The sequence below is a fragment of the Heptranchias perlo genome, chromosome 11 (genome assembly GCF_035084215.1).
Source record: "Heptranchias perlo isolate sHepPer1 chromosome 11, sHepPer1.hap1, whole genome shotgun sequence".
Lineage (NCBI taxonomy): Eukaryota > Metazoa > Chordata > Chondrichthyes > Hexanchiformes > Hexanchidae > Heptranchias > Heptranchias perlo.
The window spans coordinates 52,381,003-52,400,450 of NC_090335.1; the positions used below are offsets into that span (position 1 = coordinate 52,381,003).

The window sequence follows — 19,448 nt, forward strand, 5'->3', positions numbered from 1 at the left end:
TCTCTCCTCTGATGATGATGCCTCACTTCTCTGGCATTCAGGAGTACTTTCTGTTTATCCTCCTCTTCCTCCATATGAACATATGCAAGGGTTGGCCAAATAGGACCCCCATTCTGCCAACGAGGAACATGGCCCCCAGCAGCTCAAAAAAATGTTTGCCAAACTTTACCCCAAGTACAGCAGTAAACTACAGATTTTTTTTCCCCAAACGGATGGCCTAAATAGGATTACTTCACTTGTTTATAACTTGCAGCCAACAGTGGAAATAAGAGGGAAGCTAACTACAGATCATTCTGAGGTCATTTGGTCCCTTTTTAAATAGAATTTAAATACTAAAGCTTCCAAGGCATAATGAAATGGTTTCTGCCAGACTCATGACAGGAAATAACGCAGGCAGCACAATTGGTGCAGAGACCCAACATAACTAGTCTCAGCCCATTTTCCCTCTGATTTGCTCCCTGGAAAAAGGTACACTTGAGGTGCAAAGCAGAGGAAAACCAGCCCCTAGAGTCCATAGTATACAGAATTAAATTAAATTAGTGAACAATTAGACATGGGTTAATTAGGCATAGTGAGCATGAATTTATAAACAGGTCATGCTTAACTAATTTAATCGAATTTTGAGGAAATCACAGTGCATAAATAAAGGAAATGTGATGGCTGTTGGATGCATATATTTATAAAATACCTTCTGAAAAGACAATCAGTTTCTTGCAAACAGTAAGGCACACAGTATTAAAGAGAATGTAACTCCATAGATGGCGAGCTGGCAAGAGGGCAGACAGCAAAGAATAGGGGCTTTTGGATCGGCAAGGTCTGGGTAGTGGTATGCTCAGGGGTTTGTCCTTTATTTTTAATTCATGTAAATGTTTTGGACATAGACACAAGAGGAATCAAATTTGCAAATGCTTAGCTATGGGTATGTTGAATTGAAAAAATTACAGGATGGTATGGACAGAGTGGGCAGATTCAGTTCAATACAAAGAAATGTGAAGTACACCTTTGGAGGAAAGGAATTATGTCCTAAGTGGTAAGGTCCTTAACAGAGTAGAGGAAGAGAGATGTAGGACTGCAAAAAGAGATTTTGAGGTGCTGATACATTGATCTTAAACTGTAGAAATGCAGGTAGAAACCAAAAAAGAAACATAAGGGCATTGACAATAAAAGCAAGGAAATAATGTTGAACTTCCATGACATTAGTTAGGCCACTGTACAATTCTGGGCACCCATTATGCAAAGAATATTACAGCCCTAAGTACAGCAAAAATTCACTGGAATAATACCAGGAATGAAAGATTATAGTTGTAATAAAAGGCTCAAAAATTGAGGCATTTTTACTGGAACAGAGAAGGCTCTAAGTTAAGGAGGGTTTGGGGGGGGGAGGAAAGAGAATTTCATCGGGATTTTCAAAATTATTAGTGGTTTTGAGAGGGATTCTGGTGAATCTGCACTGTGCCCCTTCCAAGGCCAATATATCTTTCCTGAGGTTTGGTGCTTAGAAAGACACAGGTTAAGTAAGGACAGTCAACAAGGATCTGTAAAAGGCAAGATGCAGCTGACAAATTTACTAGAATTTTCTAAATAAATAAGACTGTATTAACAAAAAGGAATGCAGTGGATGTTGTGTATATGGATTTTCAAAAGTTTTGATAAGGTGCCACGTAACAGGCTTTTCGATAAAAATTAAGGTGCACTGCATTAAAAGACATATGACAGCTTGGATAAAAGTTGTTTAAAAGGACAGAAAATGTTTTTCACATATACAAGATCTGAACTTGGGTATGGGGGCAAAAGAACATCAAAATGTCAATGACTAGAAATGTGAAGCGATGAAGTGACTTCAAGTGGACAAAGATAGGTTAATTAATATATTGAGCAGTTAGATGTCAGATGAAATTTAATGCCAAGAAATGTGAGGTGATACATTCTGGCCAGAATAGGAGAGGAAATTACACTAAATGGTAAAACTTTAAAAGGGGCAAAGAGAGTTAAGGGTTCAGATATATAAATCCTTAAAATAGGGAGGACAAGTTGACAAAGCTCAAAAAAACCATGGGATCCTAGGTTTTATAAATACGGGCAGAGTACAAGAGCAAAGAAGTAATGCTAAACCTATACAAATCATTGGTAAGGCCACGGTTAGAATATTATGTTCAGTTTCAGAGACCTTACTTTAGGGAGGACATCAAGGTCATGCAGAGGGCACAGAAGTGATTTACTATAATACCAGAGATATGAGGAAACAACAGAAAACTGAGACTCTTTTCATTAAAGCAGAGAAGATTGAGGGGAGATTTGGTAGAGATGTTCAAGATAGAGGGGGTTTGATAAGATAGAGAAAAACTATTTCAGCTGATTGGTGAGTCAGTAACTAGAGGGTATAAATTTAAGATTGCCACCAAAAGAACAAAGGCAGAAACTAGATGGATATTTTTATGCAAAGAGTTGTGAGGATGTGGAATGCCCTGCAGAAACAGTGGTGGAAACAGAATCCATAACAACTCTTTTTAAAAAAAAATGTTTAAATTGATACGGAGCAGAGCAGAGGAATGGAACTAAGTGATAATTCTGAGAGCCAACACAGGTGTAATGGGCCAAAGTGCTTCCGACTGCAGTATAAAAGTCTATGATTCTATAAATCATAAATGGGGTGACCATTGACCAGAAACTTAACTGGACCAGCCATATAAATACTGTGGCTACGAGAGCAGGTCAGAGGCTGGGTATTCTGCAGCGAGTGACTCACCTCCTGACTCCCCAAAGCCTTTCCACCATCTACAAGGCACAAGTCAGGAGTGTGATGGAATACTCTCCACTTGCTTGGATGAGTGCAGCTCCAACAACACTCAAGAAGCTCGACACCATCCAAGATAAAGCAGCCCACTTGATTGGCACCCCATCCACCACCCTAAACATTCACTCCCTTCACCACCGGCGCACTGTGGCTGCAGTGTGTACCATCCACAGGATGCACTGCAGCAACTCGCCAAGGCTTCTTCGACAGCAACTCCCAAACCCGTGACCTCTGCCGCCTAGAAGGACAAGAGCAGCAGGCACATGGGAACAACACCACCTGCACGTTCCCCTCCAAGTCACACACCATCCCGACTTGGAAATATATCGCCGTTCCTTTATTGTCGCTGGGTCAAAATCCTGGAACTCCCTTCCTAACAGCACTGTGGGAGAACAGTCACCACACGGACTGCAGCGGTTCAAGAAGGTGGCTCACCACCACCTTCTCTGTGCCACCAGAAGTAAAGGGAATTAGGGGTTACGGGGAGCGGGCAGGAAATTGGACATGAATTTAGATTTGAGGTTAGGATCAGATCAGCCATGATCTTATTGAATGGCGGAGCAGGCTCGAGGGACCGATTGGCCTACTCCTGCTCCTATTTCTTATGTTCTTATGTTCTCGAGGGCAATTAGGGATGGGCAATAAATGCTGGCCTCGCCAGCGACGCCCACATCCCGTGAACGAATAAAAAAAATGTTTAGAAAAATGCTCAGAACAGGCAACATTTTTATCTGAAACCTGGGAGAAGCTGAATACTGGAGGCTGTAAATCAAAATACCCTGGAGAATTTCAATACCGTGAGGATGAAAATAAATCTGTTTTTATCCTCACTGGAACTCCGAATGCACAACGTTCTTTGGAAGGGCTCGATCAATTTGGGCATTACTCTAGGGCAATCGATGAACGGACAAGCTGATTTTAAGCTCAACACAAAGCATTCAATAACTAGATGTTAATAAGATATAGAAATTAGGGCTTCATCCAATTTCCTTACAAAGCAATGACAGCACATGAAAATTAATTCATTTTATAAGGCACTTTGTAGCTACGTTGTGCCTTATCACAACAAACAGTGTTACTGTTAACCTTCAGATAAATGGAATTCCACTGAAAAGGGTAGATCCTTGGAATGCAAGAACCTGCATTTATATAGCATCTTAGCACATTTCCCAGAAATGTTCCAAGGCAATTACTTTGAAATGTAGTTACTGTTATGTAGGCAGCCAGTTATGTAGTAGTACTGATTCTTTGAAACAAAGTTACCTTCATGATTAACAAAAAAAGTCTTGACACCATTAAACAAAAGTGTTTCCATTTAGCTTTCTATGCTTTCAGGGTTGAACTCTTTCCCAGTAGCTAGGAAGGTCATTACGACTGATTGCCAAAACTCTAGCTGTTCTAGGCTGAGCCTTTCAATAGCAATGTCATCAAGTAGAAGCTCTGGGAGCCACTTTGGGGCATTTGAAAGATATACGGCACTATGTAAACAAGTTTCTTCTAAAAATCTGATACAGTTGGAGTCTTCTCCGTTCATGCTGGTTGTGCACCTTACTGTGGGGTGCAACTCTACAACCTGTTGATCAGCATTTGATGGCATGCAGAGGCTGGGGAGTTGCTTCCCACAGTAGGAGCACAACCATCATGAACTGAGGAGAATCCAACCTGATCTGATTATTAAAAAAAGCCTTGTGCTTATGTAGCACCTTATTACTTCTCTCAAATGTCCCAAAGTACTTCATATACAATTGATAACTTTTGGACTGCTGTCAGTGCAATGTAAGCAAATATGGTAACCATTTAATGCACAGCAAGATCCCACAAACAGCAATGAAATGAATGGCCAGTTGTAGTAATTGTATCTATGTGATTTATATCAATTAGTGTTAATTGTATTCAGGTGGTGGGTATCAATTGTGGACTCTCTTGTATTCATTTATAGGAGGGTGTGTAATGTTGAGTGTGAATAAAGGCTTGGAAGCAACTGAAGACTCGGCTTCAGTATTCTAACCTTTCCCATCAGGCTGTCCAGTTATAACAAGTTGCTCTGTTTTTGTGTTAGCGGTTGTTAAGGAAGGGTATTGACCACGAATCGGTGAGAAATCCATGCTCTTTTGAATAGTGCCATGGGATCTTTAACGCCCACTGGATCAGAAGACAGAATCTCAGTTTAACATCACATTTGTAGGATGGCACCGCTGACAATACAGCACTTACTCAGTATTGCACTGGAGTATCAGTCTGGAAATGAAGACTGAACCTACAGCCTTTTGACTCAGGTGAGACTGCTACAAAATTGAAACTTATTCATCATCTTTGTTTGAAGTAGGCAAAACTCATCAAATACATTCCATGTAACAGGATTATGGTAGTCTGATCCACCTGAGAAGGTGGCCCCACTGCTATGGCCTCAGCAGGGTTCCCTGCAAGCACGTTAGATATACTCTGCTGTGAACTCTTAAATTTTGTAACAATTAAGGAGCAGCATATAGACATGTCCTTTGCAAAATTCAGAAGAAGACAACAGTAATTCTAAACATTCCATACTGATCCAGGAGTTCTGGTTCGTTGACCTGCTAACACTGATTAAAAAGGCCATTCACAGGATCCACTACTGGGAATACTTATTGGCACAGGTGAATGGGCAGATCTGGCAAAGTGCCTCACAGGGCTTCTGCTTGATGGCTTGACTATTGAAAGGACCAGCCCAGAACAGCCAGAGTATTTGCAAGTAGGTGGTAATGACCCTCCTAGCTGCTACAAAAGATTCCCACCCAGAGAGCTAATTGGAAACATCTTCATATTATTGTGTAGGAAACATTATTTTAAACAATTTGGAGTGTAAGGTAATCATTATTCCTTCAGATACAGATAGATGATGGTGCACATGTTGTAGCTATTTCTGATCATTAGTCTCCTTGAGTAAGTAGGGAATTAGCCTATGGTGATTTCATAAAGAGGGCTTAAAGGAATGCCCCTTCTTCCCTCAAGCTGTTCTGATACAGGTCTTTAACTAGGTCCAAGTGAGGTAATAACAACCATCTGGACTGCTATTACTCTCTATTTGACCATATGGGGTTTTGCAACCTTGAATTGCTTTAACTAATAATAAATACATAAAGGGCAAAAGAGTAACTAGGGAGAGAGTAGGGCCTCTTAAGGATCAACAAGGTCATCTATGTGCGGAACCACAAGAGGTGGGTGAGATCCTGAATGAATATTTCACATCGGTATTTACGGTTGAGAAAGGCATGGATGTTAGGGAACTTGGGGAAATAAATAGTGATGTCTTGAGGAGTGTACATATTACAGAGAGGGAGGTGCTGGAAGTCTTAACGCGCATCAAGGTAGATAAATCTCCGGGACCTGATGAAATGTATCCCAGGATGTTATGGGAGGTTAGGGAGGAAATTGCGGGTCCCCTAGCAGGGATATTTGAATCATCGACAGCTACAGGTGAGGTGCCTGAAGATTGGAGGGTAGCAAATGTTGTGCCTTTGTTTAAGAAGGGCGGCAGGGAAAAGCCTGGGAACTACAGACCGGTGAGCCTGACATCTGTAGTGGGTAAGTTGTTAGAGGGTATTCTGAGGGACAGGATCTACAGGCATTTGGAGAGGCAGGGACTGATTAGGAACAGTCAGCATGGTTTTGTGAGAGGAAAATCATGTCTCACGAATTTGATTGAGTTTTTTGAAGGGGTAACCAAGAAGATAGATGAGGGCTGTGCAGTAGACGTGGTCTACATGGACTTTAGCAAAGCCTATGACAAGGTACCGCATGGTAGGTTGTTACATAAGGTTAAATCTCACGGGATCCAAGGTGAGGTAGCCAATTGGATACAAAATTGGCTTGACGACAGAAGATAGTTGTAGAGGGTTGTGTTTCAAACTGGAGGCCTGTGTCCAGTGGTGTGCCTCAGGGATAGGTGCTGGGTCCGCTGTTATTTGTTATTTATGTTAATGATTTGGATGAGAATTTAGGAGGCATGGTTAGTAAGTTTGCAGATGACACCAAGATTGGTGGCATTGTGGACAGTGAAGAAGGTTATTTAGGATTGCAACGGGATCTTGATAAATTGGGCCAGTGAATGGCAGATGGAGTTTAATTTAGGTAAATGTGAGGTGATGCATTTTGGTAGATCGAATTGGGCCAGGACCTACTCTGTTAATGGTAGGGTGTTGGGGAGCGTTATAGAACAAAGAGATCTAGGAGTACAGGTTCATAGCTCCTTGAAAGTGGAGTCACAGGTGGATAGGGTGGTGAAGAAGGCATTCCGCATGCTTGGTTTCATTGGTCAGAACATTGAATACAGGAGTTGGGATGTCTTGTTGAAGTTGTACAAGACATTAGTAAGGCCACACTTGGAATACTGTGTACAGTTCTGGTCACCCTATTATAGAAAGGATATTATTAAACTAGAAAGAGTGCAGAAAAGATTTACTCGGATGCTACCAGGACTTGATGGTTTGATTTATAGGGAGGGGTTAGATAGACTGGGACTTTTTTCCCTGGAGAGTAGGAGGTTAAGGGGTGATCTTAAAGAAGTCTATAAAATAATGAGGGGCATAGATAAGGTAGATAGTCAAAATCTTTTCCCAAAGGTAGGGGTGTCTATAACGAGGGGACATAGATTTAAGCTGAGAGGGGAGAGATACAAAAGGGTCCAGAGGGGCAATTTTTTCACTCAAAGGGTGGTGAGTGTCTGGAACGAGCTGCCAGAGGCAGTAGTAGAGGCGGGTACAATTTTGTCTTTTAAAAAGCATTTGGACAGTTACATGGGTAAGATGGGTATAGAGGGATATGGGCCAAGTGCAGGCAATTGGGACTAGCTTAGTGGTATAAACTGGGCGACATGGACATGTTGGGCCGAAGGGCCTGTTTCCATGTTGTAACTTCTATGATTCTATGATTTCACTGGCCCCTATATCAGCACGTAGGATCAGTGAATGTATTCATGGCCAATATCATATCTCGTTTGGATACAGGCATGTTTAAGCCAAATCCATTTCTTCTACCCATGAGTTTCACACCTCTCGGGAAGCATTCTCTGGTAAAGCTTTATCTACCTCAACTCTGGTCTCTTGCTTATTCCCTTTTTCTTCCAGTCCACTAATGGCAAGAGCCTTCAGCCACCACACCTTGCACTCTGGAATTCTCTTCCCAAACCTTCTTGGTGCATGGTTGGAAGGAGGATGACAGTGTCATCTTCTAGGTGGTGATGTATCTCATCACGTAAGAACATAAGAAATAGGAGCAGGAGTAGGACGTATGGCCCCTTGAGCCTGCTCCGCCATTCAATAAAATCATGGCTGATCTTCGACCTCAATTCAATTTCCCACCGGATCCCCATATCCCTTGATTCCCCTAGAGTCTAAAAATCTATTTATCTCAGCCTTGAACATATTCAATGGCTCAGCATCCACAGGCCTCTGGGGTAGAGAATTCCAAAGATTCACAACCCTCAGTGAACATATTCTGTTTTTCTATTCTTCCTATTTTCCCACATTATACTTCATCTGCCACCTTCTTGCCCACTCACCTAACCTGTCTATATCCCTTTGCAGACTCTTTGTGTCCTCCTCACAGCTGACTTTCGCACCTAGCTTTGTATCATCAGCAAACTTGGATACCACTTTGTACTCTGGTCATATTTATTTCAGTTGACCTGCACCTAAGAAGGTAATCTCACCTTCTTCCCAGGTGTTGATGCAGCTCATAAGCTTTATACTCTTTGGTCATATTTGTTCCAGATGACCTGCACCATCTTTTGAAACTGTTACGGACTAACCAGAAAGCTGTCATTTCCAGTTTGGCTCTGGACTCAATTCTTGGTCATCATTTCTCTGATGGACGTCCCAAAAATTAGTTACAGAAGATAGCAATGGTCCTATTTTCTCACCACCACCCCACCCCCCCACCACCACACCTCACTTGGGTGCTTGAAGCAGGGTGGTTCAACTTGGCTGGCTAGAATAGAGACCACTGTAGCAGCAAACTTAGTTGAACTGCACACTTGGAAAGTCTGCTATACAAATAACAGTAGATTCAATAGCTGAATCACAAAGGTATGAATTTGTAGGGTTACACAGGAACATGGGAGGCTCTGGATATTCAAAATCATGATCCCTAAAGGAGTCTCAAACTTGGCCTGGAAAAATAGTCAGCTAGGGTGTTAAGCTACTGTCCCTGAATTTAATTGTTGTTTGTGATTACACAAGGCACTCTAGATAGAATGACAATAGTTTGTATTCACAAACTACATATGTATAGGAGAATGGTTTAAACTGTGTCATCTAAAGCAGTGTTGTCCAATAGAAATTTCTGACCAGCCACACGTGGCTACAGCAACACCATTTTAGCTACATCCACTAATTTTAGTTAAAAACACCTTATGTACACTCACAATATACAAGTCTACCACCACTACCTTCTCAGGGCAACCAGGGATGGGCAATAAATGCCAGACTTGCCAGTGACACTTACATCCCAAGAATGAATATTAAAAAAAGGAACGTACTTCATGTGTATATTTGCTTAAACATCTATCACCATTCAGTACCCAAGGAAGTAAAGTATTCACCATGATCAAAAAATACTCTCACACTCAACATTTCGTCTTACCATTTTCCAACAAATACATAAAACAATTAAGTAGACATACATAATGTAAATATGAGTACTGAGATCTCATGCCCAATGATGGTGTCTAATGGTCACTTTTCATTTACTAATCAGAAATGTAATTAGCCACATCTGGATTCCCAATTAGTCACATGTGGCTAGTGGCCAGCATATTAGACAACACTGATCTAAAACTATCTTTGGCACCAAACCATCTAATCAGAATTCTATCCACAATCTGTCAGCATTAAAATCTATTGTATAATCTATGTGAATAACTCAAATCCCTGTATGCAAGTTTTGTTCTGTATCCATTACATTGTTTTTTTCCCCTATATGCATCAAACTAAACTAGATTACCCAGAACAGCTAAAGCGAGTAACACGATTTACAAAGTTTGTGTTATTGTGCCAAAATTCAATTTTTTGCACATCACAGTATTTGTAGAAATTACTTACAGCTAAGCTGCAGAAAGCACTTTTGCTAATTAAGTCTTGTGAACAGGAATATATATAGAATTGGTACTTTGCTGAGAACTTAATTAGATTAGAATGTACATATGTTCTCTTACCATGGAGGTGGGGGTGTGAAAAATTGTTTTGGTAGAAGTGGTAGTGCCGCTGTTACTACTGGGTGGATTAATCCGCTTCTCCTTCTGGCGTCTGTTACAGAACCAGACGCGGATCACCTCCTTCTCCATCTGCAGCTGATCGGCAATCATCATGATCTCCTCCGAGGTAGGCTTTTGGTTCTGCAAGAATGAAATAATTTTTTTTTTACAAAAGTTGAATAAAGGTCTTTTTACCATATGCTAGCACATAAAGACTGTCAATATTTGCTTGTTACTATGTTTTTACAATTATAACAAACTAAATATACTAATGGATCTCCCATGGCATTGTTCATTCGTATACTGTCATCTGGAGCACAGCTGTGATATTGCCGCTAATGTGGCCTGTCCCTTTAAGACCACTGCTCTCGTACTTTCTGTGCAAATCGAAGTGATTGAAGCTGCTTGTAAAACGTTCAGGTCAATATGACATCAGTAAAAGGGTTCTAAATTTCAGGTTCTAAATTTCAGTTTCCAGCTCAATGCCAGTCTGTCTTTGTTTTTTTTTAAAAAGCATGACGTCTAGTGTCTGATGTATCTGCTTTATACACACACATTAAATATATATATATATATATTTTTAAAGACTAACATGACAAAACAGACTATGCTATCAGGCCATATAGAAATAAAAATGCAATGAAACAATACTCTTACAAGCAGGAATGGATAAACCAAATAATGCAATTTATTGGATTACTGCTGATCTACGGGGAGATCGCAGGGGAAAAAAATGTTTAGGTCAATAGACATTTTGACTTCAACACTATGGGGAAAAATTTCCTCCATGCACTCTTTATAATAAAATTGTAAACCCATTTATGAAGGTTGATTTCCACAAAATAGTCAAAGGAGCCTATCCCTTAAGTGATCAGTCTCCTTTCTCATATCACTCGAACAGTGGTACAAAAGTTTACAAAAAGTTAGTACAGATTGCATGAAAAAGCAATTACTACTGATTCATTAATATTTTCTCTCAGAGTCCACAGTTCTGAAGTTTTTCAGGCGGCAAGAACAATGCAAAAATTAAAGTCCAACGTAATGCGCAATGGCTAATCCTACGCAACGCAGACATTAGTGTCTTCCACCTCGTTTTGAAACATAGAAAGCATATCAACATTTTCTGATAATATTTCAGAAATCAATACCTAAATACCAATACCAAAAAAAATCTAAGATGATATATAATTTTATGTAATGGTGCATCTTAACATTGAAACATAGAAAATAGGAGCAGGAGTAGGCCATTCGGCCCTTCGAGCCTGTTCTGCCATTCAATATGATCATGGCTGATCCTCTATCTCAATACCATATTCCCGCTCTCTCCCCATACCCCTTGATGCCTTTTGTGTCCAGAAATCTATCTAGCTTCTTCTTAAATATATTCAGTGACTTGGCTTCCAGTCTTCTGTGGTAGAGAATTCCACAGGTTCACCACCTTGAGTGAAGAAATTTCTCATCTCAGTTCTAAATGTCCTACCACGTATCCTGAGACTGTGACCCCTCGTTCTAGACCCCCCCCCCCCCCAGCCAGGGGAAACATCCTTCCTGCATCTGGCTAGCCGTGTCAGAATTTCATACGTTTCAAGGAGATCCCCTCTCATTCTTCTAAACTCGAGTGAATACAGGCCTAGTCGACCCAATCTCTCCTCATACGACAGTACTGCCATCCCAGGAATCAATCTGGTGAACCTTTGCTGCACTCCCTCTATAGCAAGTATATCCTTTCTTAGGTAAGGAAACCAAAACTGCACACAATACTCCAGGTGTGGTCTCACCAAGGCCCTGTATAACTGCAGTAAGACATCCTTGCTCCAGTACTCAAATCCTCTTGCAATGAAGGCCAAACATACCATTTGCCTTCCTAGCTGCTTGCTGCACCTGCATGTTTGCTTTCAGTGACTGGTGTACAAGGACACCCAGGTCCCTTTGTACATCAACATTTCCCAATCTATCACCACTCAAATAGTACTCTGCCTTTCTGTTTTTCCTTCCAAAGTGGATAACTTCACATTTATCCATGTTATACTGCATCTGCCATGTATTTGCCCACGCACTCACTCTTGCAGTCTCTTTGCAGCTTCTTGGCATTTTCTTCACAACTCACAATCCTGCCTAGTTTTGTATTGTCAGCAAACTTGGAAATATTATATTTGGTGCCCTCATTCAAATCGTTGATATATATTATGAATAACTGGGGCCCAAGCACTGGTCCCTGCGGTACCCCACGAGTCACCTCCTGCCACTCTGAAAAAGACCCATTTATTCCTACTCGCTGTTTCCTGTCTGTTAACCAATTTTCAATCCATGCCAGTATATTACCCCCAATCCCATATGCTTTAATTTTGCACATAAACCTCTTATGTGGGTCTTTATCAAAGGCCTTCTGAAAATCCAAATACACCACATCCACTGGTTCTCCCTTATCTATTCTACCAGTTACATCCTCAAAAAACTCCAGTAGGTTTGTCAAACACGATTTCACTTTCATGTTAAGCTTACAATTGCACAATACCCACTACTGTGGCCAGTTGTGTTGTGTGTGGCAGAGGTGGCTCTTAGCACACAGGAATGTTGCTTTCTATCAGCTGCTACTCATCTGAGTCACAAGTATAGTATACTCCAAAAACCTGGTTTGAACCGTACCCTTGGTGCTTACCTTGAATCAAGTGGTTTTCCTTTGGTAACCCAGTCTCAAGCAACATGCACAGTGCTATGTGAGTCTTATGTTTGCAGTTATAGCTGCGTCTATATTTTACACCCCCAACTGCATAATGTCGATATGCAATAAACAAGACTGAGCAAACGGAAGTGCCGCCTTTCAGCAAGTGGAGCTCACCCGAGTTGCAGTAATCATGGAATCATAGAAATTTACGGCACAGGAGACCATTCAGCCCATCGTATCTGTGCTAGCCGAAAAAGAGCCATCCAGCCTAATCCCACTTTCCAGCTCTTGGTCCCTTGTAGGTTACGGCATTTCAAGTGCACATCCAAGCACCTTTAAAATGCAATGAGAGTTTCTGCCTCTACCACCCATCCAGGCAGTGAGTTCCAGACCCCTACTCCCCTCTTCCTTAGCTCCCCTCTAATCCTTCTACCAGTTACTTTAAATCTATGCCCCTGGTTATTGAGCTCTCTAAGGGAAATAGGTCCTTCCTATCCACTCCATCTAGGCCCCTCATAATTTTACACATCTCAATTGAATCTCCCCTCACCCTCCTCTGTTCCAAAGAAAACAATCCCAGCCTATCCAATCTTTCCTCATAGCTAAAATTCTCCAGTCCTGGCAACATCCTCGTAGATCTCCTCTGTACCCTCTCTAGTGCAATCACATCTTTCCTGTAATGTGATGACTAGAACTGTATGCAGTACTCAAGCTGTGGCCTAACTAGTGTTTTATACACTTCTAGCATAACCTCACTGCTCTTATATTCAGTGTCTCGGCTAATAAAGGAAAGTATTCTGTATGCCTTCTTAACCACCTTTTACCTGTCCTGCTACCTTCAGGGACCTGTGGACATACACTCCAAGGTCTCTCTGTTCCTCTACACTTCTCAGTATCCTACCATTTATTGTGTATTCCCTTGCCTTCTTTGCCCTTCACAAATGCATTACCTCACACTTCTCTGGATTGAATTCCATTTGTCACTTTTCTGCCCACCTGACCAGTCCACTGATATCTTCCTACAGTCTACAGCTTTCTCCCTCACTATCAACCACATGGCCAATTTTTGTATCATCTGCAAACTTCTTAATCATGCCCCCTACATTTAAATCAAAATCATTGATATATACCACAAAAAGCTAGTACTGAGCCCTGCAGAATCCCACTGGAAACAGGCTTCCATTCACAAAAACACCTGTCGACCATTACCCTTTGCTTCCTGCCAGTGAGCCAATTTTGGATCCAACTTACCACTTTCCCTTGGACCCCATGGGCTTTTACTTTCCTGACCAGTCTGCCATGTGGGACCTTGTCAAAAGCCTTGCTAAAATCCATATAGACTACATCAAACATGCTACCCTCATCGCCCCTCCTTGTTACCTCCTCAAAAAATTCAATCAAGTTAGTCAGACATGACCTTCCCTTAACAAATCCATGCTGACTATCCTTGATTGATCCATGCCTTTCTAAACGACGATTAATACTGTCCCTCAGAATTGTTTCCAAAAATTTGCCCACCTCCAAGGTTAGGCTGACTGGCCTGTAATTACTTGGTCTATCCCTTTCTCCCTTTTTAAACAACGGGTACAACATTAGCAGTTCCCCAGTCCTCTGGCACCACGCCTGCAGCCAGAGAGGATTGCAAAATGATGGGCAGAGCCTCCGCTATTTCCTCCCTTGCTTCTCTTAACAGCCTGGGATACATTTCATCCGGGCCTGCAAGGAGCAGGTTATGCTCTGGGCACTCACCCCAACTCTAGCCAGTAGGTTCTTATTTCCCAAATATCCCTTGGATGATTTTACCCATCCCCTCTACTCATCTTAAAGAGTGATGGAAATGTGCACAACCCCACAGAGGTATGCCTGTACATGGGTTTGTGCTGACTGTGAATCGGTAATAATTGGGTTAAGAGCTCAAGTATACTTCTTATATGGAATCAAGTATGTAGCAAGTCAATGTTTGTGCCCGAGAGTGGGGGAAAGAAGAGGAATTGAAAGTTAAGACATGGTGGGTAAACCCACTGTTTACTAAAACGGCATGGTCCCCAAAGACCAACTTTATTCTGGTCAGAGGCAGACTTCCTAACCAATGCATCTTTCGGAAAATAGGTTAACTGCTAGGTAGAGATTGGCCCATCAGTGGCTGCATTAGCTTGCAAGTAACAGAAAGCTTTCAGACAAGCATGCTGCTGAAATCCATGGTTTCTGGACAAAAAGATTTTGGCAGATGACTGGATTGGATAGCAACGGCTGGTTCTTCTCAAAGAGGAATCATGTTAAAAGATGATGGACTTAATTTGACATGTTCAAATGCAAAGCATGAAATTCATCATTTACTGTCATTGTCTATCAATGAAACCTGAAGAAGCTCACACCTAGTTAGGGTTGGAGAGGAAATGAAAGCTTGTGTGTTCAATGCACTTAAGGCCATTAGGTAGGAGTGCAGGTAGTAAGAGCATATAACTAGGCACCATAAGAGCCAACATCCTCAACTTGCCTTGCTGATCCAATTGCTCTCACTCCTTGCTCCATGGCTAGCATCTTTCGCCTCTCTTTTCATCTGGAATAAAGTTTTGGCTTTGCTTTTCCCAGAAACAGAATTCACATTAGCTCATCAGGGAATGCATAGAATGGTCAGTGACCACTGACTATGGTTCCATGGTTACCAAATAGTTTGACGGTCAATGTACAACAGAAATTGGCGTGTGATCAGCTAATTCTTCAATGGGTCCAGGGTTTGTCGACAGTATAGGTTCTTCAGAAGCTGCGTGGTGCTGATTAGCAAATGATCTTAAAAATGATAGGCACAATTTTCTGCCTGTCTTTTGCTCCTTATAGGTGACTGGAATTTCTCAGACCTGGAAATCTTAAATGTGGTACAAATCCCTCTGGCAACAGTCTTACATAGAAATTATAACATGGAAACAGGCCATTCGGCACAACCAGTCTGTGTTGGGGTTTATCTTCCACATAAGTAGTCCTAATCCCATGTGCCCACCCTTTTCCCTTTATCAAGCTTTGCTTCAAACACCAATCTAACCCATTCTTAAATGTTGACATGGTCTCTGCTTCAATCACTAACTCTGGTAGTACATTCCAGAGCCTCACAACCTTCTGTGTAAAAACATATCTCCTATCTTAAATCTCTTATATTTAATCATATCTGTGTTCCCTTGTTCCCTCAATCATTGGCAACAGTCTGTTTCTATCTACTCTGTCCTATCCCTTCACAATTTTAAACTTCTCTATCACCCCATAATTTTAAACTTCTCTATCACCCCATAATTTTAAACTTCTCTATCACCCCATAATTTTAAACTTCTCTATCACCCCATAATCTCCTATTCTAATGAAAACTGCCAAAGTTTTTCACGTATTTCTTCATATTTGTATTTCCTCAGACCGGGGAGCATCTTAGTAAATCTATTCTATGCGGTACCAGCCTTGTGCACCTTATATACTCTTGAAGGACCCCAAGTCTTGGCTCAGGTCAACCTGCACAAGTTCTCTGCACTTAGATAAACAGGGTAAGCTCCTACAGGGAGAGCATTCACGCTGTATTAGGTGAACAGAAATTCTACTTATATGCATCTCGGTAGTTTGTTTTTGGAGACTCTAAATGTGGCTTTGGGTTTCTGCGCATACCAGGCACCTGACTGAAAAAGAGTGGCTGATCAAAATAAACAATGGAACAACTGGTAAAAGCTAATGAATAAATGCCATTAATTCTGCTGTCATCTGTATTCACACATCATTGGTATTGGCTCTTTTTTGGTGAATTTTTGTGTCCATGAAGATGAGGGAGATCAGTTCCTGGAACAGAAACCTCCAGTTTTATTAGTTTATAAATATTACCTCCAATAAGCAAGCCTGAATAAAGCTAATAAAAGGAGTGACACAACTTCTTCTCCACAACAGGAGAGGAAGTGCTCATTTCAATGACTCAAATGCATAAATGGAGCTAAAGGATTTGAAGTGTTCTTATAGCTTGGTTCATACTGAGTTACTCATTTGGTCATAAAAAATGCCTGGATGCAGACTGCTGTTGGCTTTGTGTCTCATTGGTTTATTATAATCCTAGGTCCACAGACTTAAGCCCAATAGTCCATTTTTCTCTATATCAAGATTAGTAAAATCAGCAAGGAATGGCATATTAAAAAATAGGGCATTGCCACACCATTAACCATGGTTCAACCATGGGATTAATGATATTCTGTAAGATTGCACTCATCATCCTCACTTTAAACCGGGCGACCTTGCTGTCAAATTAAGGAAATAACATGATAGTCTTATTTATATACCAACTTGAAGTTAAGACAACAGACAGCTGCATCATGGTCAACACAAGTCAAATTAGCCCCAATTCAGGAATTATCTAGAACGCAAAATGTTGGTTCTGAATCACTATGCATCTCATTGTTGGTGACTGACCTCCAGGAAACTCTTTTCTAAGGCCACTCGAACATTGGTCTCTATGCTGGTGCGTTTCTTTCTCCTGCGGCTCAGCCCTTCGATTCCCAGACCTGGAGAAGCCAGGGAGCTGGGATTTGACAGTGCAGAGTCTACTGACAAATTTTCTGTTCAAAGGAACAAAAACAAAAGAAATTGAAAAAATTAATAGAAATAATGATTTTAACCTACTGAATCAATTCATTAAAATTTTTGTGTAATACTACAGGAAACATAATGCTTATTAAATATTTAGATTTACAGAATTAATATTCCTAGACTTCAGTCCCAGACTGATCAATGTAAAAATAAAAGTCCACCAGATTTAGAGTTATGCTGGGAATTGCTGGAGCATCCCACTGAAGTACAGCATCCTTACAGGCCAATAAAAAAATGCCAGTCCGTCTTGGCATATTGCAAGAACACCCACTTTGCGCAGAATTGGTAACTGGGGCTGCATGATGTCTTCTTGCTTCAGGTCGATTTAATAATAATAATAATAATATGAACTGACTATAAGGAATAGCGTATGTAACCAGATTGTAAGGAATAGTGTATGTAAACAGATATCCTATCATGTTGTGGTACAGTGCACTGAAACAATGTTACACTTACAATTCTGGAGTCATAGCAACACAATTTTTTTTTAAAAACAAACAATTTAATTTTAAACACCATCTACATAGAAAAGAGACTATTGCAGTTATTAGCTTCAGTTACAGACGAAGCTATCCAGACTTGGGCACCACAGCGAGAAGACCCTTCATGTCGAAAAAAATAAACTTGTTACCTCTTATAGTAACTTCAGTGTATCTAAAGATATTTTCCCTTTCCTCTGATTCAGAAGGTTGTGGGTTCAAGTCCCACTCCAGAGACTTGAGTACATAATCTAGGCTTACACTACAGTGCAGTACTAAGGGAGTGCTGCACTGTCGGAGGTGCCTTCTTTCGGAGGAGACGTTAAACGGAGGTCTCGTCTGCCCTCTCAGGTGGACCTAAAAGATCCCGTGACACTATTCAAAGAATTGCTGGGGAGTTCTCCCCGGGATTCTGGCCAATATCTATCCCTCAAACAACATCACTAAAACAGATTATCTGGTCATTATCTCATTGCTGTTTGTGGGACCTTGCTGTGTGCGGGACCTTGCTGTGTGCAAATTGGCTGCCACGTTTCCTACATTACAACAGCGACTTCACTTCAAAAGTACTTGATTGGCTGTAAAGTGCTTTGGAATGACCTGAGGTGGTGAACGGCGCTATATAAATGCAAGTCTTTTTTCTATAGCTAAGATAACTCTGTATTAGAAATGGTGTCATCCATTTGACTCTTGGATGTCTATGAAACTTCCTTGTTTTAAGTGTGAATTAAATTGCATTGTGAACTAGAAGGACTAACAGCACTATGGTGTTTGGATTCCAGACAAAATATTGTTTACCTTTCATTAACACTCTGCGGAATCTTCACACAAATACTTTATGAATTCATCTTAGTTTGATGGACAGACCAAGGTGTAATTATGACAAATATAAAGTTTTGGTCAAAATTTTTAATTAAATTTAACTCTGAAGTTGGCCCAAACAAAAACTTGGTGAGACAAGACCTGATACGAATCAATAAGCTTCTTTATTTCAAACAAGGTGAACATACAGAATGGCAGTTATAATTGGACTCAATTCGAAACAGTACAACTTACTTTTCAAATAATATAAAATCAATTATATGCCACGCTTCCTCATTAGTTAGTCATCTTACTTAAGCAACATAATTTCTGACTATTCTCTCCTGCACTTCAAGCTTTTTGCAGCCTTTTGCTGGACTGCCTTACAGCATCCTGTTTCAAAAAATCTCTGCTCGACTGCCCATGTCTGTGTGTTTTATCTCACTAACACAAGCAGAACAGAAAGGTCCACAAGACCACCTGCCAAGTACCCGGAACCAGTGATTCCCCAAAACAATGGATGTGAGATATTTATCGATGAAAGACAATCTAATGAATTGCTTATTATTTATAGTTTATGAGAAAACAACAAAGCTAGTTCATTAGCATCTTAATTACAAATAGGAGTTAATTTTAATCTAACATGCCCGTCGAGAAACTGAAGATCGAGTGCAATGCTAGTTTGACACCCTGCCTGATTTAATTCTCCGTTGACGTCCTCGCATGAAAAATGGCCAAACAATTCCAAACGCGACAATGCCATTTTCCATATTTACATAACAGCTTAATACACTCGGTCATTTGTAGGCAGGCGTATTATGGGCCAGATCCAGGTTTCGCCCATAACTCCATCTCCCCCAACTGCTGGCAATC

At 40.9% G+C, this 19,448-nt stretch overlaps 2 protein-coding genes across 4 annotated transcripts in view; both read right to left on the bottom strand.

The window, feature by feature from the left end:
• The window catches only part of fstl1b (follistatin-like 1b), a 587,712-nt gene that overhangs the window by 373,841 nt on the left and 194,423 nt on the right, over window positions 1-19,448 (bottom strand). The gene's annotated exons all lie outside the window — the stretch shown is intronic.
• The window catches only part of pou2f1b (POU class 2 homeobox 1b), a 166,851-nt gene that overhangs the window by 16,789 nt on the left and 130,614 nt on the right, over window positions 1-19,448 (bottom strand). For all 3 annotated transcript variants that reach the window (XM_067993030.1, XM_067993029.1, XM_067993027.1), the window contains 2 exons: window positions 17,119-17,264; window positions 9,984-10,163 (listed from right to left, as the gene is read on the bottom strand). In XM_067993030.1, coding sequence (XP_067849131.1) covers window positions 9,984-10,163; window positions 17,119-17,264 — 326 coding nt within the window. The remainder of the gene's footprint in view (window positions 1-9,983; window positions 10,164-17,118; window positions 17,265-19,448) is intronic.